The sequence below is a fragment of the Plectropomus leopardus genome, chromosome 4, assembly GCF_008729295.1.
Source record: "Plectropomus leopardus isolate mb chromosome 4, YSFRI_Pleo_2.0, whole genome shotgun sequence".
NCBI lineage: Eukaryota > Metazoa > Chordata > Actinopteri > Perciformes > Serranidae > Plectropomus > Plectropomus leopardus.
Window position 1 is genome coordinate 24,840,071 of NC_056466.1, and position 22,497 is coordinate 24,862,567.

Sequence of the window (22,497 nt, forward strand, 5' to 3'; positions counted from 1 at the left end):
TAGATTTCACATTTAATCTTTCTGACAATTTGAGCTGCTCTGTCATGATGAGAGACCAGTGAAATAGTGTTTGAAGTGAGATAGCCATTGTTATCCTGCCGGGTGGGAAATATCTATCAAAATGAAATCAAAATGTACTTAAAAAGGAGGAAGTTCAGACTGTCGAGTGAGGATAGCTCATTCTATCAGGTGCCCTTCATGTAAAGGTATGGAAAACTGAAAATGATCAGCCTTATTTTTGAAGACATTTTAAAAGTGGATCATATCCTCTGACCGAATTAAAACACATTTACTACTTAACTGGTAGGTCTTACCATTTGAATATTTCCTACTAGGCAGAAGGAGCTATAGCATTTTAAAGCCACTTAATCTTTCAATCCAACTTTATAGCTTTCTTAACCCACCAAATGGAATATAACAATCTGTCATCCATTTTGACAGAAGATACTTAAAAACTCTTCTTCAATGGCAGTTCATCCTGAGATAGCAGCTCACATTGTCAGAACACTAGCTCATTTCTGCACACTTAAAAAAAGCTTATAGTCGAAGTACACCCTCATTGGCTACATGTTTTAATAGAACAAATCAGTGTGAAGTGAACAGCTTTTCATGTTGAAACAACACTAGAATTATTACAACTTACTCTTTTCGGCCACAGGATATAACTAAGCAAGAGGTTCCCGTTAGTGAAGTTTTAACATCTACGTAGATTAATGCAGCTAAGTTATTTAAGTTGGATTAATGTCAAAGTATATATACACACAAAATCAAGTGCAAAATGAGCCACACATTTTCATGCACAAAGGTACAGCATACAAAAACAAATTAGATGGGGGAATAAAGAAATAATCCAAAAACATGCAACATGCAGGTGACATAACTTGAAGGAAAAGTCTGATGAATGAAGCGAGTTGGGTTTACCTGTCAGACTGGCAAGAGTAACATTTGTTGGTCTGGGAGGTTTTCCATCATTTTCCTCAATAATTTTTAGTGCAGCTGCACTCTAAGACACATAACAATTTTACAATCTTTATATTCAAAAGATCATGAACTCAACAACACATCTCCCAACTCAAGCTGAAATGTTTTTTTACTACGACCCCAAAATGAAAAGTGCTTCTTTAAAGTCTGTGAGAAAGACTCATAACGCTGAAAACGAACTGAGGGCAGAGAAAGTGACTTGGCTTAAAGTTTACCAAGCACTTTCACCATTTTTAGAAAATGAAAAGAACCAGGGAAAGAAGTGTTGTTAGTCTCTCACTCACCCAGTCAGCTTGCCAGTTAATTTACCAACATGCGTGAGAAGACATCCTAGGCTGCCGAAGACATCTCACCACCGATGTCGGCCATGATGGTATGAATCCAAAGGTCTCTGTCCTCCAATGTAGTGTCCACCAGGTAAACTGTCAACCTGCGTTCCCACAGCTCACCTTTCTCATCCACCTCTGGCCCAGTCTCCACCTGAGCAACCAGCGCTCGATCCTCCACGTGGTTCCTGAATAACATGGAGGCCTCCTCTGACCACTGGTGCTGCGTCACACCTGCAGGACGTGTACAAGGGTATTAGTAATCGGACTGATAAGTCAAGCTGCTCCACCATGTGTAAACTGATAATGAAAACAATTGTTAGTGGCAACCCTAATCAGCTTTATAGTGATGCAGCTTTACAACTAGTTTGGAATTAGCTTGGAACCGCAGAAGAATCACAAGATTGCTCACATCAAATGAGGACATCATTAAGCTTTGTGATGGGTGGAAAATTATTATAAGTAACCAGACTTTTAATATGAGCACTGAAAGTATTGAATTTAGAAACTTTATGTTGCTAAACTTTCTGTTACAAATAAGGCAACATAGCTTTCATGCATATGGAGCAGTTAAGCCACTGAGAGAGTGCTGACCAGACTCACCTGCCAGTTGAGCAGTGATGGCCTGGAAGGGCAGCTGTCTGAACTCCTCTATCAGAGGCCGCAGGAGAGAGCTGCGGATCAGCTCATGTTTGCCGTGGTCCAACTCAAAGACAGAAACCAGCCCGTTGGACAGAATCCCCTTCACCTGCACACGGTGCCAGCTGCATAGAGGCGGCATCAGTTAAGCCATCCACCATCGACAAAAGCAATGTGTGATTTTTATATTTTCTTCATCACTTCCTCACAGTGGCACAAAATAGACAGCTGAAGATCAGCTGTCTATTTCTTATTCTGTCAAAACTAATGAAATATACAGAACCAGGACAAGGGCAGTAATCTAGATAATGTATTTATTTACAGCATTTGTTTTGTCATTATATATTTATCCTTATATTCAGTTCAAATCACTTTATTTTTCTGTGAAAATAGGACAGCACTCCAAGAAAACATCTTTTTTTATTGCCACGGACATTTCGGGCCAGACGCCCTTCTTCAGCATGTGCAATGGCAATGACACAATTAAATTCTCACAAGTGTGATTCATTATATCCACAAATGCTCACAAATAATCATTAACACTGTTATTTTCTAGTGCCTCTTCATTGCATTTATCTAGTTGTTAATTTTTTCAAAATATTACTGTGATTCTGCCTCTGGTAAAAATGTTGTAATCAATTTTTGGCTCCCCCTGCTGGGATGTACTGGTGTTGCTTGCACTTGTGGATATACTGTATTTAATCACACCTGTGAGAATTTCATTGTATCATTGCCACTGCACACACTGAAGAAGGGCGTCTGGCCCGAAACGCCCGTGTGGCAATATTAAAAGACGCTTCATTTTGACTGCTTTGATATCCATTTTGAGGATTCAGCACCCACTTTCAACTAGTTATATTGTGAGCGAGCGCAACGTCTTTGATTTTCAGCACACAAGACAGCTATTAATATGAAATCCATATCCCCACGTGCGACAAAATCTTATGCTATCATTAATTGTTTAAGGAGCCCATGCAGTTTAACTGTGTGATTTCTATCATGTGTCAGTCCTGATTTACGGTCATCGTGATGACTTTACAAAAAGATGTCACCATGACAACTGGGAGTGGGAATCACCAGAGCCCAGGTGATAGGATATAATTATGACACTTAAGTGGAGTTTTTGCAAAAAAATATATATCATGATATATTGTGATTTATTAGCTTTTTTCAACTGCAAATTATGTCACCAAACGTTTTCAACATCCACTTTATCTAATAAGATAATTTTCTGTTCATCTCATTTTAGTAGTTTCATCTAATTCATCAAATCTAATCATCTAATTCATCTAATTAAATGATAAAAAATGCCAAGTAAATAACATTGGTATACTATGCTGTATAGATTTTATTCCTCCACCCCAAATGACAACATAAGGACATACTGTCCATGATGAAGAAACACAACAACTCTGACATGTCCAGTTTGCACCAGGTGCAAAAACATGAATCACCTACTTCTTGTCTATTTTGGCAGCATAGATATCTCCTTTTCGGATGGGTGGGGGCAAGTTGGTCTTCCATGTCTGGTTATAATAGAGGATCATCTCACCCATCAGCACCACCAGCTTATGCAGGTCCTGCCATAGCTGCATCACAAAGTAACCAGGGTGGCAGGCCACTGGCACAAACACATCCATGTTCTGACCAGGCTGAAAGAAGACGGGGAGGAGAATGAAGTGCATATTAACCCTTTGATACCTGAGCAAATTGCCTTGATTTCTTTCAAAAATATGAAATGGAAACAATAAAAATACCTCAAGAAAGAGTGATACATTATAAATATATGTTTTTTTCCTGTAACATCATTTCAAATATTTAATTATAAGAATTAAACATATCATTTTTCTGGACATTTTTCTCCAATTTTCAGTTAATTTAGTAAATTATTAGTAATATTTTGCCATTTGTAGGACATTTCTTGCCAGGAAGTTTTCCTATAATGTCATCATTTTGTCCCCAAGTTTCTGAGAGACATCAAACCAATTTTCTCAAGTTTCAGAGGCTTAAATGCTTGTGAATGTAGCACAAGAAAACTGATGTTGATTCAGGTGTTCAAAAGGTTAATTCAATGCTTTGATGAATATTTGTTTCTATATGGCTGATGAAAGCAAACTGAGATTCGCAGAATGAGGTTTCCAGAAAGAACTATGTCGAGGCTGTTTTTTTTTTTTTTTTTACACCAACGGTAAATTGCTTCTTAAATTGCTGATACACCTCACAAAAGCAACTTTAATACCATTCAGCCCACTGGTAGACAAATGAACTGCCAGTTTAGTGTATGAGTCGAGATATTATCTTTCAGGAAAGTCCTGCATAATATACCTTTAAGGACTTTTTTAAATAGAGGTTTATAAACAGATAAATGACAAATCATAAATAATACTAAGGACTGCCATGAGCCTGGAGACAAGCCATGACATACATACTTTACATCTACCCCTCGTGATAAGTAAGCAGAAAGTTAGTCTATCTCAGCTCACCTGGGGGAGCTCCAGTGGGGGAGGCAGTGAAAGTGGCTGCAACTCAGCTTTGGTGGCTGTCTCTGTAGAAATGGAGTTTTCTGCTCCATGAAGAAGTCTGGTTGAGGCCTTGACGATGGGGTTTGGGACAGGGCTGCTCAGAGTCAACTTCTCCACTAGAGCACTGAGACCTACAAATTTGGACAAAAACATGTACATGCAAAGCACCCTAAAATTAAAGCCCACTCAGTGCTGAAATCTCATAGCCCAAATTCATCCTAAAGCCAATGTGCTTGAATGCAAATCCAACAATAAGAAAAGAAGTCACTGTCCACTGTCCTAATACCTTGACTTCACATGTTGGACACATTTATGTACAAATGCAGACTGTTAATGGGGGTCATCACAGACCCAGAATGGACTGAGTGCCTGATGGCGTACATTATTACCTGTATCCACACTGCTGTTGTTGCTGTTGATTGTGTTGTTGTTCTGTGTGGTGAGTTTCTGCCACAGCTCTGACTTGGCCAGCTGATGGTTGATGCTCTTGTCCAGGTCCTGACTGTCAGCACCGATGAAAAGATACATATAGACCAGCGTGTTCCCTTTGTGCTGGTCTAATTTTAAAATCTGAAATGAGAGACCACAAAGTTAGAGAGACCACCATGACATTTTCACTTACCTCCGAGCTGCTTTCTACTGTGTATTGACATGTTTTCCAGTGCCTTCATTTCACCAAATGTGACAAACAGGAAAGAAAACAAACAAACACACGTGTGCTTGAAAAATCTTGCACACACTGATTTTGGTGTAAAAGGGGTATACGTTACCTTCATTTTGCAGTCTTCAGAACCCAGGACAGCCTCTTTCACCCACTGAACGGCCTCTGGGCACCAGTCCCCCTCTGGAACTGTGACGTCAGCCAGGCGGCATTTGATAGCCTGAGGAGATACAGAAGAAAACGATGCACCTTAATGTGTGTTACAACTTCATCAACCACTTTAAGAGAGATTCACAACATTATCGCCTTTGTACAGAATGTTGGTTGATGTGCAAGCCAATGACAGGCATGTTAAACAAAACAGCAATTCACATTAAAATATCAAAAATATTTTTCTACCATAGTCTAACTTTTACAGTGTCCACTGATGTCAATCTGTAGTTTTATTTTGAGGATTTTTTTTAATATTAAGGTTGAATAAACACCAATGCAAGCACAAGGACAGTCTGACTTTTGTCAAAATAAGTACCTCTTTTCGAAAGAAAAAAAAATATTTGACAAAGTCCTATAAACATAAACTACAAACAGAAGCTTCAAATCAATGTCAAGAGAAAAGGATGCATTTCCAGCCATTGGATTGGTTGAGGACTATATTGAAACTACTCACACAACAGACACGCAAAACACTGACCAGTGGTGGGATGATGGTGAAGCTTTTTAGGAAAAGAGGGGGGATCTCTCGGAGATCAGTGACCTCCACAGTGGCTGAGACACCCAAGTCAATGAAGAAGATCTCAATCACTCTGTTGCCGTACATGGTTGTGACCTGAAAACAAGAGCAACAACACTTAAACAACATATCCCCATACTCTGAGCGTTCAAAATGATTCTAAGCTTTTAAATTTAAAGATTTTTGAGTAGATACCTTGTGATGATTGTGTTCTTACCTCCACTCTGGACCAGATTCCTTTGTGGCGGGCTAGACAGAGCTTGCCATTGAAAGGCCTGGAAACCAGGGACTCAGATGACATCTGGTAGGAACATTTACAAGCACACCATTATAAAGACGCTCTACCTATCCTTGGGAGTTTTTTGGGGGGAGTTGTGCACAAAATCTAATGCAGCAGCTGGGAAAAACACTGCAATTATGAAACAGCAAAAATCCTAAATTAACACTGGTAATTAACAACAACTAACTGTGAAAACCACACCAAAATCAACCACAGAGATCAATAAAGCCATTCTCATCCAAATGCTGAAGACCATCCATGAAGAAGGGCTCCTATCACCCTCACCAGATATGGATTTCATTCTAGCCAATAAAGAATTCAGCTTTGCATGCATTAGGAATCACAACTTAAATTTTATAAAGCCACACCAAATTCATGGGTTTTACATGACAGATCATCAGAAATGAAAGGCAAAAAGTCTATTTTGTCATCACAGATTTGGATGTAGCATCATACAACAGACTGCTTCAAAGATGTGTGGCAACAGTATTGTGTTTGTGATTCACTGTGGGTTTATGCTTGCTCTAAATATTTGGATAAAGTCAACCCTCCCACTTTCTCACATCACCTCTCAATGACTGCAAATCCTTACTTGCCTGCCTCTGTTAGCACAAACAGCACTTAACAAAAACAAAGTGCAGATCTGATCTTACAGACCTGTTTTCATGAAGCACTTTGAGCTTTGAAACCAGCTGTGTGATTGAGTGAACTTACTGTGGTTATGATAACAGTGACTGAACAGTTTGTTAAAACAGTTTATTGACTTTGTGTATAATTTTGAGATGAAAACAGCCTCTCTCTGCAGCAAAGCAGCCTGCTGAACATACAACTGTAACTACACTGAAAAACAAGAAATGCTTTCCATCAAGTGCAAAAGCAAATGCAGGTCTCTTCTACCTGGGAGAGGAAGAAGGACTCCGTCTCTTCCAGCAACTTGCGGAGTCTTGTGGTTCCTCTGGAGGGCAGCTGGCAGTAGATGATACCATCCGCACATACATTTGTGACACACACGTCTTGGTAGGTAGCATTTACCTACAGGCAACAGAAATATTAATATTAGATAACACAGGGAAGACTGATTACACTGAGTGTCTCACTATCATGGCTGACCAGCAGCCAGTTTTTAATTCTAACTGAATAAAACCCCTATAAATTCCCATTACACAACAAGACGAATGTGAGAACAGTACAGAAGCACCACTTACGGGCAGAGCTTAGCTGTGATGTTAAATGAAATTAAAAATATGAGAAACCATTTAACTGCCTTTATACATGCATGTGTTTTTTTAAAAACTGATATTCTAACAGGGGGCTCTCCTCTGACTCATGCATCACACTATAGTTGTAGTTAGCACCACCACTCTTACAGTCAGAGGGTTGTTCATGGTCACATCTTGGAGAGCCTTCAGGCAGGTGGAGTTGATGTTGATGTCATCATCCTGCGAGGTGTCGAAGAGCACTGCCATAGGCGTCTCATTCTGTGGACACGGCTGTAATGTCTCCATGAGTAGGATCTTTCCCACTGCAAACTTGTCCAGAGAAGACAGCACCACTACATGGGTGCTGAATGCCTCAAGACCTGTAGAGAGGGATAGGAAGAAGAGGAACCAGAATAGCCGTAAATCCGTTGGCCAACGTAAACATTTTGTCCATTCTATTGTGGCCACCTGTTCATCAATTACACAAAAACAAGTCCCAAAAACATTTCCCGTATCGTCTATATACCTGCAAGTCTGACATTGATAGCCTGGAACGGCAGGGAGAGGAAGTCCTGGTGCAGCTCCAGCAGATTAGTCCCACTGGTTTCCACAGAGAAGCCATAGTCCACATAGTATACCTGGCAAACAGACAGACAGACAAAAGCTCTTTTGCTGCAGAAACACTGACCCCACCTTGTAGCTACAGCATGTCTGCCTCTAACAAACCAAATATCACCACAAGCTATGTGCCAGGTCAGCGGCTCAAAGTCTAAATTTCTGATTCGAATACATGATGAAGTGTTGAAAAAGTTTTCACACCATGACATATTCTGGAGGCTTTTTTGTTTGTTTTAAGTCATGATTCACAGTGAATGAGATTCAGCTTTTTGACACAAATTAACATCAAATATATTTCAAGTCAAAACAACTTGACAACTACACTAAACTCATTACCTTGACTTTGTCAGGGGCCGTAACCTCCATGACTTGTGCCCTTGCCATCTCATCTCCATCCTCCCCTCTGACTGCAACAAGCTGACCAACAACAGGTTTTGACAGAGGGTGCTGAGTGGAGCTTTGGCTGTAGAAGGAGCACATGGCCTCCTCCATGGCCTCCTGGGCATTCGAGTAGTTCTCACCGACATACCTGGACAGACAGAAAAAGTTTTCTCAATCTGTGCATCGCAGTTTTAGTAGCTTACTGGTAGAGTGGCTGCTCCTTTTTTTCTGTTTTTCTCCTGAAGATACACTGTGATATTCCTACAATGCATAGACCCATACAGAATGAATCCCTTTCAATCATCACTTATATCTTTTTTGCAGAGACTCTGCCCTCGGCCTGTATTTTCTCATTTTCTAGAAAAAAATCCTAAAGTTTTAAATTATTAATTTGGCTTTTAGATGAACCACTCTTCCGTACCTTTTTGAAACATGATGCTGTTTTTACCTTCGCGAGCAACTAATTACAAAATTACAATCATGTCTGCAAGAATAAGACGTATTTCACCTTATGGTAACAGCATTGCTGCTCTTGGCATCAGTAATCAAAACAGAGGGGTACTGCTCAAAGGGAAGAACCAGACTGGAAGGCACCAAAGGTCCCAGGACCTCTAGACCAGAGGGAAGGGGATGGCTTTTGCATCGCTGGCTGTCTTGGCTGTCTGTGGCTTCCGTGTCTGCTCTGCTGGATATATACAGAATGGCCTGACCACAGGAAAGTAGATAAACAACAAAAATATTAGTAAATAGAAATATTTTAATAGCAGATAAGAAGGAAACATGTCTCTAAGCTCCCAAAAGAATGAATGGTGACAGTAAAAAAGAAGTTATTACCATTCTTGGGAATATCTTAAGTGCGTATGCATTACCTCAGAGAATAAGACAACTTCACATTACTCTTTAGAGCTTCATTTACTTGCCTTCTTTTTGTCATGCGGTATCGGGTACTCCACACTGCAGAAATCCAGCAAAAGAGACAAGTTGTCCAGAACATGTTTGGGGAATGGTGTCTTGTATGTGTCCATAAAGAGTTTGGGCAAAGCATGGGCCCACAGACCCTGACTGTACTTGGACAGAAGCTCCTTCATTCTCTCACGCACCTCAGCTGACACGACGACAGCGGAGGATTTGGGGGGACAAGGAGGGGCAGAATCAGAGGATGGGGAGAAGGTGACCTTCAAAAGGGGTAAAATTTCAGGGCCAGGTTGGACAGCCGCTGGCTGGGTGTTTCCACTGTGGTTGAAGGTAGTTGTAGGCAAGTTGTGATGATCTTTACATCCACCACTGGCATTGACTGCAAGACTAACAAGGGAGGGCAGCTGTGGAGCAGGAGCTGGGTTGTGGGCAAGTTTTGAAGAAAAGATGAAGGTGGGCTTAGCCAAGGGGGAAACTCTTGGTTTAGGGACAGGGAAGGAAGTGACAGGGCTGGAGGGCTGTTCAGGTGTTGAAGGGTGTGAAGAAATGGGTGTGTTTATACTTATTGTATCAGAGGGTGATGCTTGAAGTGTGCTGGTGGTGCTACTTCTAGGTAAAACACAAGGCTTAGGAGGCAGAGGAGGGTAGATTAGTCGGTCGGCTCTGTTGGTGCTCGGCGTTTGCTCCACCTGTGGATAAAGATTTCAAATCCCTGTTAAGGCAGTTAAACCTCTCAAGGAGCTTGTGACAGCTTTTCTTTGAAAACTTATCTTTATCAACTTAGGCATTTAAATATAATTTACCCCCATAAGACCAGATGGACAAGTTTGTATAGTCCTCAAACTTTCGACTCACAAGGCTTCACGGTACCTACTTTGTTTGTTTGTTTGGGGGCATTATTATTTGTTCTTATTCAAATAAAGGTTTTTGACTAACCATTACGATGTCTGTCCACTTCTTTAGATCTATGAGCACCTGAGGGTGGAGCTTCTGACCGAACATTTCAGCGTAGACAACTGGTAGTTTCGACAACCAAAATCCGCTGCAGTATTTCTCCAGGATCTGAGTCATTCTACTCTGCACGAGCTCCACGTCATACAGACAAGACTGCATGGGCATAAAATCAAATAAATTATATAAACAGAGATTAACTGATACCAAATAAATTTGTTGAAAGAACTGAAGGTAAACCAACGCTGTGACGTCACTGACCAGGGTGCACAAACTGCTAGATACATAAAACAAATTATTCACGTATAAGATAAACACTAACAAATGTTTTTGTGAACAGCAACATGTAAAATTAATATTTGTAAGTAAAGGACATTTCAGGTAGAAATTAGACACAGTACAAGATTAGAAAGTTCTGTACCTGAGATTGGCTGAGTCTGGAGATATGTTCAAAAGGTTTCTCTGTGAAAAATTGTGCAAAGGAAGAAAGAGAGGTTAAGAGGTGCTGACATCAGTAAACAGTCTGCAGTGTAAACTGATTTTTGGTTTTGGACTGATTGACCCATCTGCCTGACAGGAGCATTAATATGCAATTGTTGGTCATGAATTTATAGCTGGTTCCTGGCCCCAACCCCATGCCATGTGTATAAAAAAAGGGTACAAACAAGAAGTGGGTCAAACAATATGTAACATCTAAAATAACCTAATTCTGAACCTGATTTTTCTTCTAAGGGGAACCAATTAAAATGTTGTGAAATTGGTAAGAACACACCAAGAAGGTCCCACCTACCTCGAGGCTTCTGGCAGTTTGCTAAGCTCTTCTCGTCCCTGCTGGCAACATAGCAGTCTGTTAAGCATAATATGCTTTTCAAAGCAACAAGCCTCTATTCAAAACAAGCATTCTGCTGCTGTTCCTGACACAATAAGCAGCAGGTTGCTCTTGGAGTCCATATTTTTAGACTACCATATTTTGAGACTCGACTAACATCAGTTTTGTTTTACTAAACCACTGCTACTTGTTCAAACAGCTGCTGCATATTGTTTGTCCACATGGGTATGTTTACCTGTTCAAACCCTGTTTTACAGCGGGCTGAGGAGCTGGTTGTCTGTGTTGGACAGGGGTGACTGAGCTTAACCTTTGGTCCAACTGCCTGTTATTTAGAAAGAGCAAGAGCAAAAATGTTGTTACATTCTTATGGAATTCTCTTGAAATGAAGCACAGACGAAAAACTTAAATTCCGCTATATTCTACAATTATGAGTGACATAAAATGGCAATTTACAGAAAGCAAACACTTACTTGGGTTATCACAAACCGGTATGTGGAAAAAAACAGTTTAACATGACAACAACTGATTAATAAGGCTGCTGTGTGTTGGCTGGGCTATTATTTCTCTGGACAATGTTGTCCAACCAAGTTAAAAATACAGCTACGACTCATCATTTCCTGATAAAAGCTGTTATTTTTTTTACCTGTAGTCTCCTGAGGCGCTGCAGCCTCCTCTGTAGCCGCTACAGGGCCGAGGGCGGTTTGGTGTCCAGTGAAAGGCATCGCCAACTGAGGGTTGACGGAGAGACGACCTTGGCCTCACTAAAAGCATGGAAAGGGTGACACTAGGTCAGGTTAGGGTAAATAAATGAAATGGGACAAAGAAAGACAACTTTAATTTATGGGTGAAGGCTCTGAAGAATTTGTTGCTACTCTTTTATTATGAAAGCCTTTGCAGAGATTGAAACCTGATGAAAAAAAAAACAAAAACACAAGTAACAAGTGTTGCCTACCATTGAGCATGTATGGATTAGAAGGCTTGAATCTCATCTTGCAGTTGACAAACTTGGAGCGGCCAGATTTCTTGGCACTCTTCTGCTTGGCCACCAGCTCAGCGATATGGGCTGTCTCTTTACACACCGCAGCAAAGCACCTTATCTACGGGAGAACATTTATTGATTTACTGAACGGCAAGTTTTTGTGGTGTTTATCTACTCTGAACTGATGCTAGCTGACCTATAGGGTGGTAGTAGTAGTAGTAGTAGTAGATGGATGCAGTGGTGACAATGGCCTTAAACATGGGGAAATAAAAAGGACAGCACTCACCTCACCCATGCGGTGCTCCAGACGCACCACAGAGGGGATGCTCCTGAGGTAATCCTCCAGATTTAAGAAGCCCAGCTTCCTCAACGGGATGCTCTCTCCGCACAGTGACCTGAACTCTGACTGAAGGGAGTTTATAGACACGCCGAGCTTGCTGGACTGGAGTACAGACCGCAACATTTTCTTTATTGACTCGCTGTCTGACATACTGCTGAATTCACACTGAAAAAAGAAACAACATGATAAGTGGAGCTAGAAATGCTCAAGCAAAAGTGCAGCAGCAGTTAAAACACATTAACAGAGTATCTACAGGTATCCAACACTAAAATTCAATGCTTTTAAGACCTTTTCAAGATGATATTTTTTAACAAATTTAAGAGAGATTTTGAGACAAAACATTTTTTTCTTATTAAAGCATTGCATTTAAGTATAAAGCTAAGTAGTACATATATATAGTCCCGTGCAGAGGTAGGTTTTATGTAGAAAAATGGTTGTTAATCTGTGCGTTATCTGTGAATAATCCTTTTGTGATTGGGTTTTCGGAGTATGCCATTTTTTTGCAGTATACAGAGTTTAGGCATGTGAACACCATATTCCATTTATGAGAAAACCAAATACGCCAGTTGGAGTACTTGGAAAGAAACCAGAATGCATGCAGGGAATATGAATAACCCCATTTCTCTGTGCTTATGTAAAGAAAACACATCTGGAATATGATCGTAAGTGCTATATGTTAAACGAGTTAACCATGTCAGTGTAATCACACTCATTTGCCAAAGGTTAATGCAAGTACAAGGCGAAGAGGCAGGTACAAGTACAATGGTAGGTTTAAAAAATGTAACATCAGAAACATGGACTTTTATGAATAAGAACTTGACTCATTATGACAAAAAATAATCAAGAAATTATATATGAAATTAGACGTTTGTGGCAATTGAGAACTCTAATGTTCAACTTTAGGACTAATGACATCTAAGGCCCACTGTTTATAAGACTGAATTTAAGACACTGTAAGACTTTTTAAGGACTTGCAAACTCCCTCATGCATACACGGATTTTGGGGGAGAGACTCCGGATTTTGAGCTCAAACAAAAACAACTTTTTTAATGTGACATTTTAATCAAACGTTGATCCCGCTTGGGAAATTTAATGTTGATATAAAACATTCGCGTTCACGTCATTTATTTACGATACATTCTTGTTAACTATATTTGCAAAAGCAAATATTTAACACCACTTTTCTATCTCACAACAACATAAGGCGAGGTCTTCCAAATGCGGGGAGGCAAACTAGGTCAGTGGCCGCTAATAGGCAGTTATGTTGTTTCATGCTAAACTTCAGGTTCTCAAGCAACTAACTGAATTTATGCAGCAATTAGATAACCAGACTGAGTGTGTCTGAAACCACAAGGCAAAGTTATGTTCGTCTTTTTCCCTGTGCGAAGCCTAATCTTCACGGAGATACGGAGGTTTGGTCGTTAATTTGAATGTCAGCTGGCTGCTAACGGGACAATGCAGCGTCAACGTTAGCTAACGGCTAACTGTTCATTTGCAGCTAGCAGCAAAATAGTCTGTCATTTACGCCTCCAATGGACGTTTTTACAAACTAGACAGAGTTATTTGCGATTCGCAAATATGTTTACTCAAGTTTTACCACAGTCAAATATGTTTCTATGTTTACATTACCTGTATTTTTTTAACCAATATCGCTAGCCAAACCTCGTGGTGTCTTCAGTGTCGCCGCATTCAGCTCGCGCACGTTTACGCCCACAAGTTCAAAGGTCACTACCGGTTTGTTCTATTTTAGTCAGAATTGGCATGTTTTATAACATTGAACATGCTCATCAAATTTCAGAAAACGGTCGCTGGTTATTTTTCCTTGTAGCTTTGGGGAAAATATGCTGTTTTTGAATGCTGTTGGAAATTTCAGTATTTCATGTTAATTACAGCTAATAATTTTTATTCAGCATTAATAATAATCACCATAACATCTGTGGAGTCAATCACACCAATACAGCTTTTAGCAGTGTGTTTTTTATTTTCAACTGACAGCATTTGTTTGTGCAGAAACAACACATTTACAACTCCCCAATACAAACTAGAAGCTTACACTTGTGTTCAGTCCCATTGTAGGCTATGCAGAACACAAATCATATGTGTATTGAGAATATACAGCACCATTGCATAAACATTTATAACCATTTACATTTGTAACAAAACCTAGAATGACAAGCCAAATGGTTGTGTGGTGTACCTCACGTGATTTTAATAAACACATTATTAGACAAAAAAAAAGGCCAGCTGTAGTGCACCGCATCCATTAGTATGTGCCACAGAGGATATTGTGACTATGTACAAAAGGTTCACAGTTTATTGACTGTGTCTTTATACTGTACAGCAGTTCAAAACTTAACATAATTTAAACACTAATACAATCAATCTATGGTATAAGTTCACACGTTTTTTTTAAGTCAAATTCCCTGTGGATGAATGCTGTTACTGAGCCGATACAAAGGAGACCTAATATTTGATCACATGAACTGGATTATAACGTGTCAGTCAGATGTTTGAGCTAGACAGCCTCTGAAAAAGACTCATTGAAAACATCACATTATCACAAAGTATGGAAATGTTTCTTTAACAGTCCTCTGCTGGTGTGATGATAATCTCCGGTAGTGACTCTATTTGGAGGCTCTCTGTTTGAGAAACCATGACACAAGTGTGCACCACTGTGTCTGACTGTACTAATGAACGAGAGGAGAGGTGGTGCTTCCTGAGCAGGATCAGATAAGGGTTCCTTAGTAAGGAATAATACAACATCCAGCGCCTCCTCGCCTGGCTGTTCAAAGGGGACTCTGGAAAAAAGTTAAACGTTAATAAACTGAAAATGTACAAACAATCAAAAAAAAAAATAACAAACACACACACACACACACACACACACAGAGTACTGACCAGATTGCTCGTTGCTGAATGTGAAGTATGCGGATGGGGTGTGTCTCTCCAGCAAGTTGGAGACCAGCAGCTGGCAGAAACACACCATGACCGGATTGTTATGATAGTGGTCAGCAAAAATCATACCAATCCAAGTGCTGTAACCTGGAACATGCAAGAAATACTGTTAGAGTCATGCACTATATATGAGAAGTACCACTAAATTTGTAGTAATTAAAAATATATATATTATTGCCTGTAGAGAGACAGGTAAGAGGGGGGAGAGAGAGAAAATAGCATACAGCAAAGGGCCACAGGTTGGATTCAAACCTGTACTGCTGTAAAGACCTTAGTCTTAGTCTTACTCAATAATGATATTGATATGAAAACTATATGCGTTTATGGAGGATGCACAACTGAAAAATTCCCCTGATGTTGTGTGAAATGCTGCCATCTCCTGGAAAAAAATAATCTTCACCAGACTATTTAAAAACAAGGAAGAGGTTTGGCTGGGACATGTTATGGTGGTATGGAGACTTAAATCCTTGAATTTATAATCCACTTTTGACTCACAAACATCTTGGTTGAAGTTAAACTCACCGGCATCCATGGTTTCATATCCTCTCTGCATAATGGTGCGGTCTATGCGGGACACGAGCCATGTTCCCGTCACAATGCTGAACAGCAACCTCAATATGCAGTTGCTGATCCCCATCACCACGTTGTAGAAAAAGAAGAAGTAGTTAAAGCAGTGGAACGCCTTCCTGATGAGGGAGAAGAGAAAATATGATTTACCGCTGCAGAATTACTCTGATTTATATTCACTCATATTATCATTTGACTTCTGGGTGATGAACATATTTTCCACTCTTGTAAAACACTATCATATACTTCAAATCTGCTTGTTTTAGCAAGTCACTGAAGCTACTTCACAATTGAGAAAGTGGATTACCATAACATTATGTCCTCAACAGTCCACAGCTGTTATCACCAGCACTTCCCCTTTCAAAAGTTAATGTTTGCTGGTAAATAGAGGACCTAGGTTTTAGTATTACATCCCTCTGGTGGTTTAATTATGGTCTTAACTTTTGCAGTATCGATATTGACATACCTGTTGTTGAGAGCCAGAGGTTTGTGTTTATCAGTCGGAGACATTTTGTCTTGAAGAAAGAAAATCTGAACCAGAGCTACCTGGAGAATCACCAGGGCGACGACCAGACCGATGGTCAGCCTGAGAGACACAGGAGAAATCAATCAACCAATGTGTCTATCTGTCAATCTAACCATCCATAAATCTGTAACTACATGTATAGCAGTCTTACAGTATAATCCCCAGGTTGCTGAGCATGCTCAGTACTCTTCCGTGCTGTATGGGGAGAACCAGCAGATAGACCAACAGCAACGCAAACAGGAAGTGGACAAAATGGACAATCAGGTAGCCTAAAGAGAAAACACAGAAGGGACCTCTTAATATTATTTTTTGTGTGATAGGACAATGAGACATATGCAGATCCACTGGACGAATGGATGGATTACTGATCAGGTCTACCAGGCGCAAACTAACGTTTCCTGGTGTGCTTCCCCTGACATTCTTACCCTAACCAATCTCACTCCTTTTGCCTAAACCTAACCAACCAAACCAACAAAGGCAACAAGTACGCGCCAATTATAGGGAAAGTAGGGCGGGTTATTCTTTTGCTATCTTAGGATTTGCAAATTTGCTTACCGGGCACAGGCCCAGGGGCCCAAATAGTCAGGGGCCCCTAGTCTTTACCTGTAAGTTTGCAGTGTGACAGTGCATGCCCAATATACACAACCAATGTTCCTAAACTCGAGTCCACCTTCCCCCTTTGGTTACCTGTGGCTGCAGCTTGATAGGCTGTCATGATGCGAGCACTGTTTAAATTTTTCAAATTGTCACGCCCTCTCGTTGGTCTGCGTCACACGTTGCACAGCATGCATTGTGTAGGGAAGCAGTTGCTTTTAATACACAATAATGGGAGCGAATTTCTTGTCATGTATAGTGGGCCGGCACCATGAGGCTGGTTTTACCACAAGTTTTACTGACCAATACCCCTAAAATCAGGGTAACTTACTTAATTGCATCCATTATATGGACTTGATCACTGAAAAACGAGTTGTTGCTTAGAGCTCCCTATCTGACCTAGCTGATATTTCCCTCCCTCATCTCCTCCAGACTCTTAAAAAAAGTCTTGCTTTTGAGAAACAGCAGAGCAACAAATTATGCGTTCAGTCTCATAACATAGGATGTGCCTATGCCTATACCACTGCTGCTCAGCTGCTGTTTACTACATGTAAGATCTTTGTGTATTTCAGGAGATAAAAAGCTTACCCCACAGTGTAAATGCGATTTGCCAACCTGAGTATCTTGCAATGGAAGCCTGTGAAAACCAAAAGAGAAAACTTGTTTCAAATGCAAAAGAGGCCAAAATGAGATACAAACATTTGCACATGCAGAGTACCCGCATGCTCTGCATATCTGAAACACTCAAAGGAGCACATTTAAGAAAAAATATGGAGATGATATACACTGTGTCACACATGAATGCTGATTTTGGTCTTTAAGCTGAAATCTGATTCGCCCTAGAGTTGTCTAACGCCTGCTGTGTTTTTTTAAAACACTAAAACTATAGGCCTCCTGGGGCCTGCTGAGGGACTATACAGAGACTGTGTCCTTGTCTCTGTGTCTCTCAGTGTGTCTGTGCACACGCAACCAAACTAAAATAATGTTATTAAAGCAAGTTAATTACAGGGATGGAGGTCATCCTGCACAGATGCACTTCCTAAACACAGGAATTACAAGAGGTGGTGGTGTCCTGAGCCAGGTGTTTTAAGTGTGTGTGTGTGTGTGTGTGTGTGTGTGTGTTACTTACTACGCTAACAGCAGAGTTAGGGTTGTGAAACTTCTCAGGAAGAAAACCCTTCTGGCCCCTCCACAGCCTCTTCAAGTGTTTTCTATGGCGACAGTACACAATGTCACTCAGCTTTGGGCTCTTTGTGATAACAGGCTGTGAAATAATTTAATCTAACTTTTCATTAAATAAATCAGTTCATATACTTCTTTTTGGACAATTTTCACACATTTTCAATGCATTTTGTATAGATCAAATTATTTGGGGTTTCTTACCTGTAACATGCTAAGACATGGAAGCAGTAGGCTACAGAGTTGAGACTAGCAAAGATTGTGGTTGCTAGCCAAGACTCTGGGAGAAAAAAAAAGAACAACAACTTTACTTAGTTTGATTTATCAGGCCTCAGACTGTTGAATTTTTTTTTTTTTAGCTTTAACCTAAAGGAACTGTTCATAATCAAGGAAGCTGTGCAAGTGTGGTTTGAAGGTTCCTAAAACTTGTCTGATGTCCACCATACATATGAGCACTAATCACACAAATCAGGACTATTAGGGGGCAGCAGACCCACTCACTCCTAGCCACGTGGATAAATTCTTCCAGTTGTGGTATCATGACTCCCAGAGCCTCAGTCTGGTTACAAGAGGTAACCAGATGTTTGAGTGTATTCTTCCATCTGTCCACTTTGTCAAAAGTCACATTACTGAGACTGTAGTCTGCCAGGGTCATCTACAGAAATAAAAAAAAATACAAATTAAGATGCACAGACAAAGTGTTCTGTGCAACACGTTTTCAAAATGAGGTGTACTGAGACATGATAAAAAATAAGAGATGTCTCGTTGTACCGTATAAAGGCCTATAAGGGATATAATGACTGTGCCGATGATCCTGTTGGGGAACTTGAAGTGGGGGTCCCACTCATACACTTTTCTCTGAAACCAGCTGAGGGGCTTACTGTAACAGAGAAAGGAGGGTCATAACCTGTGTGTGTGTATACAGAATGTAAGTGCGAGTGTTTCTATGACTGTGTGTTGCTGCCAACAAATACTATCTGTATTATGATACTCTAACCACTTTTGCGGGCCCTGGGTTCTGAATCTTGACATTACAAATTTCAAATTCTGACACTCATGATAATAATACAGTTGTGGAGCTGACTCCAAAATCTTGGATGTTGGACCCTAACAGCAGCACCTGAACACACCACTGGATTTGATGTCAGTAAACTCTGTAATGCATTAACAATAACATAACTTAGACAACAAATAGATATGATGTAACAAATGTAATTTTCACTCCGACGGATCCATTTCCAACCCAGTTTCTGCAAATACTCATCTCACTGAGAAAATCTCAATGTTCAGCTCTGCAGGTTGATTCTTATAGGCCTATTTTAGTGAAATAAACCAGAAACCTTGTCAAAAAGATCAATAGATCTACTGTAGGTTGTGTTTTTGGAAACTGTTGACATCAAAGTGTGCTAACTTTTTTTGGTTAACTGGCAAAACCATGCAGAAATAGTGGATCCCTCAACAAGCAATAGAAACACTTGAAAGCAGCATTAGTGCAGGTGTGTGCATTCTACCTGTGTGCAGGTGTTTTCCTCAGCAGTCTCTTGACATGCTGCACCTGGTGTAGCTCGATCAGCTCCTCAGGGTCCTGGCAACAGATTCAGCATGTTAATAGTCTTACAGAGTTTAGATTATTCAGAACCCCCCGCTGAAAAACCTAATATGTAGTTACTACAGACCCTTCTGAGAGGGAAAATTTAAAAAAGCAACAGAGTACAATGTTTTCTATACATGTCTCAAAAAAATGTGACATCAAATCTTGTAAATAATTTGGTTTTACGAATTGAGTAAATACACAGCAAGAATGTTATGCATTGGGCATGCTGACCTCCTGTTCCAACTGCAGATGTATTCGGATAGCTTTAACCAGGATGTAGATGAATCGTCCCAAGAGGAAGATGAGGGAGAGGATGCAGGGCCACTGGACAATCACCTTCTGGTATTTACCCAGAATCTTTAAAACCAAACAAGCATTATTATTATTATTATTATAGGAATCGTTATAGTGATATTATGGCGCGACTCCCAAAAGGCAACTCTTGTTAAATAAGTAATTAATTGTTACAATTAAATAATTGTAATTTTTTAGGTTTGGGAATAGGCTGTTTCCACGGTTGAAGACACATTTAGATTCATGATGGGTTTAGTACTCACCTACCTTACCATTGGGACATGTGAATGTATCCCAGACTGTAACGATGATCCTAAAAGACAAGCATGGAGACATCTGTATTCTAAGGCTATGAAAATGTGATTAAGTGTTTAAAATGTGTTTTTAAAAAGACACACAGAAAAATGTTGCTGTAGTGACCTGCATTTTTAGACATAGTGTGTCTGATCATTTAATGATTGTTTACCAGGCCAGAGAGTAGAATATTCCCAGCAGTGCCCCAGCCGCTCTGAAAGGTGTGGACAGACAGGCAAAGAACGGGAAATAGACCAGGCCCACCTCTAATGCTCCAACCAGATACACTATAGCTGCGGAGAACAATCAGCAAACATTGTGTTTATATCTTAGATCTGCAGTGGAAACAGGTCTGAATTTAGAGCTTGGGTAACAGTAACACACAGTGGCAGTACCTCTGGCCCAGGATGGGACAGTGAAGGGGATGTAACGTTCAGAGAAAAGCAGCAGGACGCTGGAGGAGACGGCACCAAACGCAAACCCATAGGACCAACGGTTACTGAGGCTGCCTATGGTGTCCAAAGGCCTGGGACACAGTAAAATCATTGAGACAGAGAAGACATGCTGCTGATGCAGCTGTTTTCAGTCGCCTGATCAAAAGAGTATACGCAGATGTCCCATAATTAAAACTGTTGACAACCTCTGAATTTTAGATATTTAAGGAGCCTTTACTTGTGATATTAAAACAGATAGATACTGGTGTTGCTTTTAATTTTGACATTCATAGTTATTATTATGTTGACTTACACCACAATTGCAAAACGTCCCCCAAGGAAGGGCAGTCTGTGGTCGATGGCCAATCTCTTGACTCTCCTCTGGAGGAATGAGAGCACCACTGAGATCAACACCTGCAGGACAAATAATCAGTAAATTATTCACAAAGAAACACGACTTACAGAAGAAATGCTCTATTTGCGTCAGGGTTGCATAGAGTTGTAAATTTTTAAAAAATGAATTTTTTTAATTTGAGATTTGTAATGTCATATATATCAGAGCAAGTTTCTGTAATACAGATATATGCTTTTTACAAGACATTTGGGAGATTTTTTCTTTCTATTTACAGCAGCTATATGGACTATTTTTAAAGCCATTTTAGATAAAAGAAAATAGCTATTATAATAGATAACAGCTTAAAAGTCAGTGCATCATTTTGGAAAAAACATGATAGTAGCCGAGAGAAAAAAAAATCATTATCATCATAATAGAACATCAAAGAGCCTACATCCTATTTTGTATCAAATTGTTTTCAAATTCCATGACATAAGTAAGGTAGGAATTTGGCATAAACAGCATCACTAATCTTGTAACTATTTTATTACATTATGCTGGAGTCACATTCACAATCTTCTATGTTTAAATCCATGCTGTAGTGGTTTGGGCTGCTCGAATTGCAAGGATTCCCCTCAATGCCAAATGAATGTGGTCTTCAATATTTTGAATTGAATACTACTCAATCAAAGGAACATTTACTCCAGGGTATTTTGAAGGTATTTTGAAATCTGAAAGATCTGAGGCTTTAGAGAAAACGTGGGATTGGAATTCGCCTCTGATGGTAAACTTACTGCAGGTATGAGTGAAAGGTGCAGGAAGAGGTCCATAGAGATTCCACTTTTACAGTCTTCAATTTTAAAGACTCTGGAAAAACAGATCTTAACTTTAGGGAAAACAACGTGAAACTAAACAGATAAACAAGGTCAGAAAAAATTGTTAATAGTTCATAATATGAATTCACACAGCATAAATAAGCCGAGGTTCAGGTTTTCTGTTGTACTATTTTGATTCAATTAAGCAAGAAACAGGCTGTTAATCTTAAACTAAGCATAACACCATGATGACGAACAACTGATAGTCACAGAGTAAAGAGCGGTGTATTGTCAAATTAGCAGCAGTATCTGCAGTCTGTACTTACCCATATTCCTCTTGGGTTCTTATCATCATTGATAAATCCATGTACCGAAGTCTGAAAAGTTGTGTTCCTGCTCTGCTGTCAACCTAAAGGAAGTGACTGGATTATGACCACTTCTCCATTTCCTGGTTTCAATCATGTGACTCACACATTGACCTTTGACCTCCAGATTCAACACTTTATTTCTCTCTCTCTCTTTTTTTTAAGTCCTCGCTCCCGGTGTGTTTCTCTGTGCTT

The 22,497-nt window shown here is 40.0% G+C and overlaps 2 protein-coding genes across 4 annotated transcripts; both read right to left on the reverse strand.

Moving 5' to 3' along the window:
• Positions 1-564: 564 nt before the first annotated feature.
• On the reverse strand, positions 565-14,042 carry tdrd7a (tudor domain containing 7 a). Of its 2 annotated transcripts, none has more exons than XM_042484729.1 (22): positions 13,981-14,042; positions 12,298-12,516; positions 11,985-12,129; positions 11,676-11,793; positions 11,268-11,354; positions 10,994-11,031; positions 10,625-10,665; positions 10,189-10,359; positions 9,258-9,941; positions 8,846-9,042; positions 8,293-8,485; positions 7,865-7,976; positions 7,507-7,718; positions 7,037-7,171; positions 6,077-6,160; positions 5,821-5,955; positions 5,239-5,349; positions 4,858-5,038; positions 4,430-4,599; positions 3,405-3,598; positions 1,911-2,071; positions 565-1,541 (listed from the first exon to the last, which is right to left on the reverse strand). In XM_042484729.1, the coding sequence occupies exons 2-22, from the start codon at positions 12,499-12,501 to the stop codon at positions 1,312-1,314; spliced, it is 3,603 nt and encodes a 1,200-aa protein (XP_042340663.1). In that variant the 5' UTR covers positions 12,502-12,516; positions 13,981-14,042; the 3' UTR covers positions 565-1,311. The 2 variants fall into 2 exon arrangements, with proteins under 2 accessions (XP_042340663.1, XP_042340662.1); XM_042484728.1 differs by having other exon boundaries at positions 10,994-11,034.
• Positions 14,043-14,312: 270 nt separating this feature from the next.
• Positions 14,313-22,332, reverse strand: stra6l (STRA6-like). 2 transcript variants are annotated; one of them, XM_042484731.1, is made up of 18 exons: positions 22,264-22,332; positions 21,917-21,989; positions 21,102-21,202; positions 20,750-20,880; positions 20,527-20,647; positions 20,328-20,373; positions 19,998-20,123; positions 19,684-19,757; positions 18,944-19,052; positions 18,674-18,827; positions 18,377-18,452; positions 18,123-18,204; positions 17,582-17,630; positions 16,551-16,668; positions 16,340-16,459; positions 15,829-15,932; positions 15,250-15,393; positions 14,313-15,149 (listed from the first exon to the last, which is right to left on the reverse strand). In XM_042484731.1, exons 1-18 carry the CDS (start codon positions 22,302-22,304, stop codon positions 14,932-14,934), a joined length of 1,887 nt encoding a protein of 628 aa, XP_042340665.1. In that variant the 5' UTR covers positions 22,305-22,332; the 3' UTR covers positions 14,313-14,931. The 2 variants fall into 2 exon arrangements, with proteins under 2 accessions (XP_042340665.1, XP_042340664.1); XM_042484730.1 differs by having other exon boundaries at positions 15,829-15,992.
• Positions 22,333-22,497: the final 165 nt, after the last annotated feature.